Raw genomic sequence first — 12,170 nt, forward strand, 5'->3', positions numbered from 1 at the left:
CTTCTGCCACAGCAGAATCCGCAGCCCAAAAACATGGAACATGAACAAATCAAACTCTGAGCAAAGACGGCTTCGCTAGAAATAGAATGGAAGGAAGTAGCTGGGGACGCAAGGCCGATCACGCCGCCACGCTCCGGCTGCCGTCCGTGCTGCTGAAGTCGTCTTTCCGGCTGGCGTCCTCGACGATGCGCTCGATCGTCGCCTCCACCTGGGCCATGGATGGCCGCCTGTCGGGGTGGTGCTCGGTGCAGTCCATGCCGAGCTGCAGCAGCCGCAGCATCTCCCCCTCGACGCGCGGCTCGTTGGCGATGGCGGCGTCGAACACCTCGGACGTCCACTCCTCCTGCACCACCGACCGCACCCACCGCGGCAGGTCCACGCCGTCGGCGAGCGCGCGCCGGGGGGCGCGCCCGCTCAGCAGCTCCAGCACCACCACGCCGAAGCTGTACACGTCGGCACTCTGCGGCACGGCGCGCGCGTCGGTCACCTCCGGGGCGTGGTACCCGGCGTCCCGCCTCGGCAGCTCGGCGGCGCCGGCGAGCTGCGCGACGCCGTAGTCGGAGACGTAGGCGCCGTCGCGCGTGGCGGTGACGACGATGTTGGACGACTTGATGCTGCCGTGCGACGACCTGGCTCCGCCGCGGTGGATGAACGCCACGCCGCGCGCCGCCGCCAGCGCGATGCGCGCCCGCGCCGTGAAGTCCAGCCGCGCACGGCCCTCCGCGCCACCGTCTGCTAGGCAGGAAAACAATCTGAGCATTCCTGTATATGAAGGGCATGGTGATGAGGAGAACGAAGACGCGAGGTTGACGGGGACGAACCGTGGAGGAGGGCGGCGAGGCTGCCGGCGCCGACGAAGTCGTAGACGAGGAGCTTCTCCTCCTTGCTGTAGAAGAAGGCGCGGAGGCGGGGAAGGTTGTCGTGGTGGAGGGCGCCGAGCGCGGCCGCCCTGTCCTGGAACTCGCGCTCGGACAGGTGCACCTCGCGGAGCCGCTTGACGGCGAGCACGGGCTCGCCGCCGTCGAGCGTGGCGCGGTACGTCGTGCCGAGGGTGCCCCTGGCGAGCACCTCGGCCGATGCCCGCAGCAGCGTCTCCAGGTCGTACGGCCTCTCCGGCGCGCTCCCCAGGAACACCAGCTTCTTGCCGTCGCTGATCATCGCCGGCGCGATCGGCGGGGCGTGCGACTGCTTCACGGCGTCCCTGTCCGTCCTCGCCACGGTCACCGTTATGGGCGCGGTACCCGCTTGCACGTTGGCCGCCGCGCCGGCGGCCCTCCCGGCTGGCGCCGCCCGGCGTCGGCGGAGGCAGGCGACGAGCCCCATGATGAGCAGGAGGATGAGCGCGGCGCCGACGACGATGCCGACGATTGCCCAGCGGGATAGCTTCCTCTTTTTCTCACCCGCAGACGGAGTCGGCGGAGGCGCCGGCGGCGTGGAGTTGGTGCACGTGGCGAGCGGGGCGTCGCAGAGTGCCGTGCCGAGGAACGCGCTCGCCGGCATCCTGGCGAGCGACGCCGGCACGGGGCCGGTGAGCTGCGCGTTGAACGACACGTTGAACCGCGAGAGGCTGGGAAGGTAGAGGCCCGCCGGGAGCTCGCCGGCGAAGCCGTTGCTCTCGAGGAAGAGCGTGTCGAGCTGCTTGAGCCGGTTGAACTCCTGCGACACGCCGCCGGCGAGGCGGTTCAGGGCGAGGTCGACGTGCCTGAGCACCGCCAGCGAGAAGAGAGCCCCCGGCACTGCGCCGGTGAGCCGGTTGTTCCTGAAGGACAGCACCCGCAGCTCGCCGCAGTTGCCGACGTCGGCCGGGATCTCCCCCGCGATGGCGTTGTGCCGGAACGACAGCTTCCGCAGCGCGGTGAGGTTCCCGATCGTGCCCGGCGGTATCGTCCCCGACAGCTGCTTCCCCGGCAGCCGCAGCTCCACGACGCGGGGGCCGGCCTGGGACTGCGCGCACGCGACGCCGCGCCACCCGCATGGCGTCGCCGCTGCGAGGTCCCACGGGAGGATGTTCCCGCGGTCCAGCGCGCCACGCAGCGCCAGCAGCGCCGCGCGGTCCCCCGCCAGGTCCTGCGCCGCGCCCCCGGGCAGCGCGGCGGCGAGCAGCAGCGCCGCCGCCGCCGCCACGAGCGCGACCGCCACGCGGGCGCCGCCGCCCGTCGGCCGCGCCATCGCCGGCGCCGCGAGCCGCTGCACAGAACCACCGCCTCCGAGCTACACGGACCTCGAGCTAAGAACGAGCAGCGACGCTAATGGCAACTAATAAACAACCAATTAAGCAGCCGGCCGCGGCGCAAGAGCACGTCGCCGTGCGCTTGTCAGTGTCAGCAGGGGAAGGCGGAGGTTCGGAGGCAGCCTCGCGTTCACCAGCGGCGGCGGCGGCCGGCGGAGGAATCGGTGGCGCGGACGCGGTCGGACCGGAGGTGTAAACATGGCGGGAAATGACAGGAGCCTTTTATACTCTATCCTGGTCCGAATCGTGTTGTGAGCGCGTCCAGCTGCACCGATGCAAATCCGCGGCACAGCTCTGATGAACAATTCTAGTTAACAACTCGATTAGTTTAATCGCGAACAGGGCCACGGTGAGTCTGCTTCTAGGTCGCCATGGACGGCAGGTTGGAGTGTGCTCTGCTGTGGTGGTCTGGATGTAGTGACACTCCGGCTAGTCGGACAAGCTGGTTAGTTGGGGGCTAGCTAACCGGGCATCGGGCTGAACGAGAGGGAGATAGCCGGTCGAGAGAGACACAGGATGGTGACGACGGTAAGAGATGAAAGAACTGAGGCGTGGCGCTTGGATTTGACGAACGCGCCGCCGGGGATGCCTTGCGTTCTCCTCCTAGTCCTAGATTTTTGCTGGTGTTGTGAATGCTGCCATCTCTATTTCACAGCATGGAAAAAACGTTCGAATTCCTGCAGTGGATGGGTCTCACGTATCGAGCTTTTATGGTACCCTCTCCGATTTTAAATAAAAGATTTTAGCCTTGTCATTATTCTCAACAACTTTTCTCTAAACCCTTAAAAACAACTTTTCTCTAAATGCAGGTCATCCCATATCTCATAACTCGTATAATACTTTCTTTCTTCCATGCTTTTTCTTAAGTGTTACTATTCTGAAGATAACTGAATCATCTCCCCAAGGTGGATAGTGGTGTTGTTCTCCTTATGGGCTGGCACAGAGTGCTTACTGGGATTAAAAGCAAAAAAAAAAAGTAATATGCAGCAGCAATCCACTGATTTGATTGCCAGCAAAAACTTTCCCTTGATTTCCTCCTTGCTACCCGTACATAACAAATACTTGCACATTTACACACAGCTCGGCTCAGGGACTGTTCAGCTAGAGCAAGCACACGAATGAAACTGACATCTACTAGGACTCAGGTTCACAACCCCTTCATATAAAACTATGGCCAGTGTGGTTTCTTGCCATTTCATCTGAGACCTGGGCGCATGAGCAGCTCGTCGAAGGACACACCATTGTTCTCCAAGTCCAGGTTGTTGTTGTTCACCGACGAGGAATCGCCCATGGACCTGTTGCTGCTGGACACGAGCAGCTGCTGTTGGATTGTGGTGGAGCGCTGCATCTCCTGGGGTCCCCGCTCAATGGCGATGGCGTCCTGGATCTCCTTGAGCACCTCTGAGATAGGAGGCCTCTGTGCACCCTTGGGCTTAACACACATTATGGCCACCTCCGCGATCTTCCACACTGACTGCAGGTCGTAGCCTCTGTCCAAAGATTGATCGATGATGGCATGGATGTTACCGCCCTCGATGTGCGATCGAGCCTGCCAAGTTCATTCATTTTTTTTGGGTCCATTTATCAATTGGTAGTAATTCACCAATATCACTAATGGAGCAGGAAACAAAATTAACGCACAAAACTTAAAGTTATGGTTCTCTTCTTACCCACGCAACAATGTTACGGCAGTTGAGCCCAAAGTTGTCATTCGAGATTGGCTCGTGGCCTGAGATGAGCTCCAGTAAAATCACGCCAAAGCTGTAGATGTCACTCTTCTCTGTCAGCTGCTGTGAGATATAGTACCTATCCACAACAAAACATAAATAAAATGTTTTCAGACACAATGCTACAGAAGCATACAAAATGCTGTTCTCAGCCAGATTGCTTGGACTTACTCTGGGTCCAGGTATCCCACTGTTCCTCGAACAATACTCGATACATGAGACCCATCGACTGCAGGTTTTGATAGCCCAAAGTCTGCAACTTTTGCTCTCATGTTCTTGTCAAGGAGAATGTTGCTGCTCTTGAGGTCTCTATGAATGATTGTTGGGGAGCATCCTGTGTGGAGATACTCTATACCTGTTCTTTTGCCATTTCACATTCAGAAACGTGGCAGCTAATTGTCCATATTCGATGTACAAGTAGGGATTTGCTAAACTAGCAGAGCACAGACCTTTTGCAGCATCTTCAGCAATCTCAAGACGCTTCAGCCAGCTAGTTATTTTTTCCTCAGAAGCTCCTGAGAAACACCACCAATAGTTTAAACTGATTTGTATATGTTTTCACTATGTGGTGCAGTCATCTAACCCTTTATGTTGCTGCCGGGGCTGGTTACTCAATAATATTAGCTATTAAGAGCAAAAGTAGAGACATTTGAGCATTTGACATACAACAAAAACATGTATATCATTATGGAGAATCTGTTCTAACATGTTCGAGCTCGGTTAATTAAGCATGCAGGAATGCTCTGCGAGTCCTAAAGATGTAAAATCAACAGCACTGGGAATCCACCTACTGACAGTTTCCAATTGATCCTACAATGTAGATTTACTATCAGTTGGAAGTGGACCTACCACGAAGGTGCTCTTTTAGTGTCCCATTATGCATGAACTCATACACTAGTATGTTCTTGCCATCTTGCTGACTGTAACCAAGGAATGTAACCAGGTGTCTATGATGTATTCTCGAAAGCAATGTGACCTGAAACGAGATGTTAGTCAAATAAGAGTAAAATATATGGGCAGTCCTCGAACTTGTCTCGAGGTGCCATCTAGGTCCCTCAACTTGTCCGGATGTGTTATTTGAGTCCCTAAACTTTCAAGATGCATCTTCAGGTCCCCAAACTTGTCTCAATGTGTCATTTCGGCCCATAAACTCTAAAGGTGAATTTTTATATCCCTGAAAATTGCCATTAATTAATGGTATTCAAAATAGAATGTTTATTAAACTATTTTTTCAGCCGATTCATTTAGAAATCTTACCACTAAGACCATTTTGATTCTGCATTAGCTACTTATTAATCATACATATATCATGGGTTAATTTAGACCATTTGATATCAACGGTGGATATTATAGTTTACTTGTTTAACATGGAGATATCAATGCTAATCCTAAATATACCCTACTAACTATTTATATTTTGCATGCGCTTTTGATAAATTGATTAAGATAATTTGTTCCCATTCTCAATAAAAATCAAAATAGCAATCGTATTAAAATTAAAGTAGCAAAAAAATTGTTCATTAACTTAAAGTAGCAAAATAACATTTATATTAATTTGAAAAATCTAAATTACTCCCCTCCTATAGCCAAAGTGCGGATAACCCCCTAAACTATCGTTTGGTTCATTTTACCACCCCCCCCCCAAAAAAAAAAACTATACTTTAACTAATACAATTTGTCATTTTCATTTCTTTATGCATAGGTGGAGTTTTAAGTTGAAACTTTACAATGTGATAGTACACATGTTAGAAAAAATATATCATATTTTTTTATCATTATTTTGATAGATTAAGAACTTAAGATACTTAATAATATATTAATCATTGGAGTTCGAAATTATATGAAAAATTATAACTAACTTTTTAAATATGCATTGTGATGTCCATACTACCCTGCAAAATTTGAAATTAAAATTCAACTTGTGTATGGAAAAACAAAAAAGACAAATTATATTATGGGGTAAAATGAACTAAATGGCATAGTTTAGGGGGTAAATCGAACCAATTTATAGTTAGGGGGTTATTCAACTTTGGCTATACTTGAAGGGAGTAAATTGAACTTTTTCCAGCTAAAAATAGCATCTTGAGAGTTTAGGGACCTGCATGACACCGCGGGACAAGTTTATGGACCTAAAAATGCATTTTAAGAGATTAGGGACCTATGTGACACCTTGGAACAAGTTCGGGGATCTCAAAATGCATTTTAAGAGTTTAGGGACCTAGATGACACACCAGAATAAGTTTAGGGACCACTAATCAATTCATCACAGAAACCATGCAGAAGAAAAATCAAGCTTGAAAAGAAAATGGTGCATGCAATACTGTCATTATACAATTATTTAGTTGATTGGCACGGGACAAAGAAAGGGGCGCATAAAAGATATATATGCAACAACACTTCAAATTCCGGGTTTCAGGCTGCCAGTAATTCACTGTGTTCGCTTGGCTTGTCAGCCAACCAACCAGTAGTACTGTTCTCTCATACTAAATCAGCACCAGCCACCAGCTACCAGCAAGTCAGCAGTATTGTTCTCTCATAACAAATCAGCACCAGCCACTAGCCACAGCCAAGCGAACACAGCGATTGTGAATTGCATAAAAATATACAGAAATGTTACCTTCGACTAATTTTAGTACAGACTGAGGCTATACGTTATGTAACTGTTTTTCCACTTAGTGGGTGATTAACATCATAAAGAAACAGGGATAATCACATGACATCAGACTCTAGCATCTCAGACTTCGTTTTCCCAAACGTTCATAGGAGACGATAAGGTTAGTAGAGAAACAGACCTCATTCAAGAATTCTCGGATGCCCTGATAGGAGTCATTTGTGAGAAGTTTTACTGCAATCTCTCTCCCATCAGCCAACTTTCCGTAGTATACTATGCCAAATCCTCCAGAGCCAATTCTTCTCTCAAATTTGGCAGTAGCATCTTCAATTTCAGATAAAGAAAATCTGTGTGCTGATTCTGTAGCTACTTCACTAAAATATGATCCAAGTTTTTTTGCTGGTGCTGCAATAACAACCGTGTCTGGAGATGGCAAAAGAATCATTGCATGCCCTAGCATAATATCAGATGTGTCAAGTGAGCTGAAGAGTGTGTACCTTCATGAGATTTCTTCTTTCTCCTACATGTAAAGAAATAACATCCAAAAGCAGCACCCAGTAACACAATGGCCCCGATCACCACACATATAATTAATATGGTGTGGCTAATGCCTTTGTTTACAATGTGAAGGTCACTGTTGCCTGAGAAGCTGCAGGCATGTAACAAATTAGAACAGATGGGAGTCATGAGACCATCCTGAGAACAACATAGGTAGATCTACATATGTAAGCATTTTGGTGCCACTGAAGAGTGAAGGTTCTCAAGCCTTAGTAGTGCTCAAAAGCATGATCTGAAATAAATAATCTGCTTGAAGGAAAGTGAAACTAACTTCAAAATAATGCTTCTCTTGAAAAGTGATTTTGGAACCTGTCCAGACAGCTTGTTGTTTTGGACATACCTGCAAAAGATTTAATTCATAAGAGTGGCCCTTTCCATAAGACCCTTGAACATATGCGATCGTATGAAAAGAAAAAAGACTAAATCACCGCCATCAAAGGTTGTTCAAAACAGAAATGAAAACAAACAACGAATTAAAGATAAAATACAAAGAAAAAGAAATTGATAAATACTGGACTATGATATCCAAAGTATGGAACAGATTAAGAAAATGTGCACGCAAGAATTAAGCTTACAGCTCTTTCAAGTTAGGCAGGTCTCCCAAAGAAGGTGGCAATTCACCAGTCAACTGATTGTTCTCAAGGTGACTGGAATGAAGAAAAGCACCATGTATTAGCAGAATCATTTCAGAATAACATATTATCAAAATAACTGGAAACTCACATATACTGCAAATTATGGCATGCGCTGAAATCAGGAATTTGGCCAGAAAATGAATTACCATCAAGCCTTCTGCATTTACAGAAATAAGTAGATCAGTCAATAGCAGCCATATACTTGGACAAGACAAAGATAAAGTTTTCAGTTCTTACAGCTCAACCAGCGCTGATAACTTTGTCAGTTCCACTGGGATACTTCCTGTAATGTTCTTCCCAGACAATGTGCTGCACGAAAACAAATTATCAGGTGTAAGTGTAAGATACTGTTTTACTAAGGAAGACAAAAATTGAAGGTAGAATGATATCCTAGCTATCATACATTGAGAACACCCTTGGAGCATCTTCTGAACTGCATTGCACCCAGGACCATGATGCTGGTAAGCAAGGATCGCCACCCTCTTGGGCCCAACCTGCTTGTGAATATCGTGATACCATGCTGGCCATGATACTTGCTGACAATGTTACATACATCAATTTAGTCCAAAACTGGAATCGTTGTTTGTTGTACAATGCTGAAACATAAGGGATTCATGTAGCCAGGCAAAAGAAAAGGTAACCGAAACACAGACAGTTGCTCACCATCTTGGGATCCCATAGTAATCTGGACATATTTGTAAATCTCCAAGGCATTCAAAATAGGCCCCTCTGAAGAATCATTTGTCTTCCTGAACCCGAAGGAGAAAACAAACGGAAGTGATAAGTTCGTGTAGCCTGGTTCATACAAACGGTATTTCCCCTGAGCATTCTCCTCAACGTCAACAGTCGGTTTACTGAGTGCCGGCATGCCAGGGACCTCTAACTTAAATTTCCTCGTTTCATTTGGTGCTAAATCTTCAATTTCTGCAAAATACGAGACGCCCCATGCATTTGCTGGGAAACCTTCCAAATCAAGACGGTAGTTCAAGTACCCATCCTGGCCGACTACTGCTGTTTGCATGACCTTTTCCGGTGGTTCCTCGTTGATACTGACAAATATGGGCTTTGTAGTTGATATTCTTGCAGTCCCTGGAGCAACATCAACAAGGTAATTTGCTCTCCTCACAGAATCAGATTCCCAGATTCTATCAAATGGGTCATCAGGGTATCTGTGGAACAAGAAAAGGTTGCTCTTGAATCATCCGTTTTCATTACAACTTAGTTATGACAGTAAAGGGAAGCATGATCAGAACTTTGACATGTGGCAGCACAGCAGTCATAAACCTTTGAGCTCATCAGGACAGAGAACCATAAAAACAATCACATACAGCCATACAGGATATTAATTTTGTAGTTGGGCATAGATCTCTAGTTAAGAACTCTGGTGTGAAGCCATGTATAATGTAAAGTTATAAGCATGGTGTTGTTATTAGTACCTGATTGAATCATTGCTTTCTGCTCCAAAATTTATCCTTGCAGACAGTGCAAGAAAGAAGCGTGTCTCATCAGTGGTGTAGTAGAGTGAGCCATTAAACTGGCGGAGCTCGAGAGTAGAGATGAAGGGCTGTCCTGTGCTGGCATTGGAGAGGCAGACGCTGAGCGTTGGAGCAGCAGCCAATATAATTGCTTCCTCAACGACAGGGGTGGTAGCGTCGTCCACAACAATGGTGGACCAGGGAGACGCTCCTAGGGAGATGTCGAACTTTGGATAGACGTTGCTGTTGTCGAAGTTGCCATAGAGGAAGGTGGCTCTGACGAGGTAGCGCGTCCTGTTCCTGACGTTCATGGTGTAGCAGTACTTCCTGTTGTCCGCGGGGAAGTAGCGCACGGTGGCGAACTGCTGGCTCTGCAGGCCGTTCTGGACCAGCAATTGCGCAGTCTGGCCACCGGAGACGAAGGTGGCGTCGGAGGTCCACTGGATCCCGATGGCATCTGTGTGATCACGAGCTCCCCCGCAGTCCAAGCTGATGAAACCTGCAGCGCGTCATGGGAAGGGGAAAGGTGGTGAGGGTTAATTAGATGCAGAACTAACACAGTCCAAGCTACTACACTAGCTGCTTAGTTATCTTAGATTTAGGTGTCGAACGCAAGCTGTGGGGGCAAATCCAAATCAAGCAGGAAATCACTGTGGCCGTGCCGCTGCCTGCAATTCCGTAAATCTCCCCACTCATGAGCATGACCAAGAAGTGTGAATCCGTAAAAGGGGCGGCGCCGCCGTAAACAAAAACCGAATCTTTGGAGACGAGAAGCAGAGAATGGGGATGGGTGGCGGCTCACCAGGCTGCGCGGCGGACGGTGGAAGGAGGACGAGGATGAGGAGGAGCTGGAAGTGGAGGAGGAAAGCCGCGGCGGTGAAGGCGGAAGCCATGGAACTTGCGAGGTGCTCCTCTGTCTTGGCCACAGCGAGGGGAGGGGAGGGCCTCCTTTTCCTCCCCAACCCGAAGCGCGGCAGCCTACCGGGCTGCCCGAGGCACGACGCGGCCGGCACGGCCAGCTCCCCGCCGCTGGCTCCTGCGAGCCGCCGCCGCCGGAGCAGCAGCAGAAGAAACACTGGACACGACGAGCAGCAAGGAGATGAAATCCAGCTTTTCTACTTCGCCATCTCCATGGTAAGCTCGTCGTTAACTAGTGATAAAGTGGTCGGTTAGTATATAACTACGCAATTAAAAAAATCCTGTGACAGACAGAGGACGGGCATTGGGGACTGGAGAGAGCGAATGTCCGAGAGGAGAAGGTCCCTTCCATGTGCACCTGCACACACACGGGCCATGTTTGCCTTCACAGCTATGGTATTGTAGTAGTTACTCTAACTAATGAGGCCTTTGATCGTACGATTAGTGAATAATTGAGCACGGTCACTGTAGCATCACTGCAGCCAATCATGATGAAACTTGAGTTATTAGATTCGTCTCGAAAAGTTATACTCATCCCTGAAAAAATTTTGCAAATAGATTTCATTTAGTACTCCATGCGGACATTCGTTTTTTTTGAAATTGTGATGTACTCTTTAACCAAACATGGCCAAGAAAAGGTTTGGTTGGGCTGGGCGGGTGCGATTCCGTGCGAGATGGAGGATTCCTCGGTCAGCTCCGGCTGATGGAAGATGAGATCGAATCTGATCAAGTTTTGGTGCCAACATTTATCAAGTTGAGAAAGGAGTCGTCGGCTGACACAGTAACATTTAGCATGGTCAATGTACAGGGCATGTTCCTCTCAGATGCAATGGACGGATCATTGGATCTACCTCTCAGCTTTGCCTTTGGAGTTGGATATCATTGTCGCTTCGCTGGTCGAGTTTCAGACGCACACTTCTCTCTCTCTCTCTCTCTCTCTCTCTCTCTCTCTCTCTCTCTCTCGATTATTCTCGCAACTTTTTTACTTTGATGGCCAGGCCAGCCTCCTGGGCATCATCACAAGTATCAAAAGGCAGCATTCGTGCACGGTTTCAGACACCACTCCATGATGCATCAAGCATTGTAGGCTGTAGCTGCATGCAGCAAGCGAGTGCCTCTGCCTTTCTCTCTCACGATCCGATAGTGTGTTGTACCCATCAGTATAAGAATGGCGCCATTGGCATCCAATCAGATGGCATGCACAGATGGAGACTTTCTGCATGCTGGTCATTATTGACTAGTGTTCCTTCTTTCGAGCTAAGCTAAGACTAGTACGCACTGTCGGCTTTGGCTTTGGCTTTGCTATAAAGATATAGGAAAAGATAGAGGGTGCCACTCATCCACCCTCTCCAAATGCATGTCCTCATCATGCTTCTCCGGTTCCGGGCTAGTGTTTGTTGACGACAAAGAACCTACTCGTCATATATGTGCGCGTGCATTGCACACATTAAATCATAAGACTATATCACATGTATGATGAATAACATTTTTAGCAGCCTATAAGAAGTATATATAAACTCTGTTTTTTTTTAAAAAAAGGCTTTTGAATTTACACCGCGGAACTAATGCTGTAAAATATCTTGAATTTCAACCTTCAAAGTCACCTTCGCGTAACTAATGGTGTAAAATTAGCCCTGGGTGTTCGGGTAATTCGGGTAATGAAAAATTCAGGTATCTAAAAATGCTACCCGAAAAAAGCAATACCCGAAATTTCAGGTACCCGAAATATCGGGTTCGAATTTTTCCGAAATACCCGATCAAAGCCAAATCTTTATCTCTCCCATTAGGCAACAAGTAAAAAAAGGGTTGAAATACAAAAGTAAAATCAACATATCGTGCTATTATTGCACAAATCAAACAAACAAGCAATCAATAAATAAAAATATAAATTTCTTATTGGGTTGTTAGGGTTAAGTGAGTGGATTAGGCTATAATCTATTGTGTTTCCAAAAAAGTTCAGGTAATTCGGTATCGGGAGTCAAAACCGAATTACCCGAATTAAATTTATGTTTCTCA

The 12,170-nt window shown here is 48.3% G+C and overlaps 2 protein-coding genes across 2 annotated transcripts; both read right to left on the reverse strand.

The window, feature by feature from the left end:
* Positions 1 to 106: 106 nt before the first annotated feature.
* Positions 107 to 2,169, reverse strand: LOC120678135 (probable inactive receptor kinase RLK902). Its single transcript, XM_039959290.1, has 2 exons — positions 822 to 2,169; positions 107 to 732 (listed from the first exon to the last, which is right to left on the reverse strand). The coding sequence occupies exons 1-2, from the start codon at positions 2,167 to 2,169 to the stop codon at positions 119 to 121; spliced, it is 1,962 nt and encodes a 653-aa protein (XP_039815224.1). The 3' UTR covers positions 107 to 118.
* Positions 2,170 to 3,210: 1,041 nt separating this feature from the next.
* Positions 3,211 to 10,451, reverse strand: LOC120677480 (probable LRR receptor-like serine/threonine-protein kinase At1g67720). Its single transcript, XM_039958634.1, has 15 exons — positions 10,039 to 10,451; positions 9,198 to 9,735; positions 8,425 to 8,930; positions 8,165 to 8,297; positions 7,999 to 8,070; positions 7,850 to 7,918; positions 7,702 to 7,773; positions 7,398 to 7,466; positions 7,066 to 7,217; positions 6,750 to 6,991; positions 4,807 to 4,933; positions 4,407 to 4,472; positions 4,129 to 4,312; positions 3,901 to 4,036; positions 3,211 to 3,779 (listed from the first exon to the last, which is right to left on the reverse strand). The coding sequence occupies exons 1-15, from the start codon at positions 10,127 to 10,129 to the stop codon at positions 3,426 to 3,428; spliced, it is 2,811 nt and encodes a 936-aa protein (XP_039814568.1). The 5' UTR covers positions 10,130 to 10,451; the 3' UTR covers positions 3,211 to 3,425.
* Between the last annotated feature and the right edge of the window lie 1,719 nt (positions 10,452 to 12,170).

The sequence above is a fragment of the Panicum virgatum genome, chromosome 6N, assembly GCF_016808335.1.
Source record: "Panicum virgatum strain AP13 chromosome 6N, P.virgatum_v5, whole genome shotgun sequence".
In the NCBI taxonomy this organism is placed as follows: Eukaryota; Viridiplantae; Streptophyta; class Magnoliopsida; order Poales; family Poaceae; genus Panicum; species Panicum virgatum.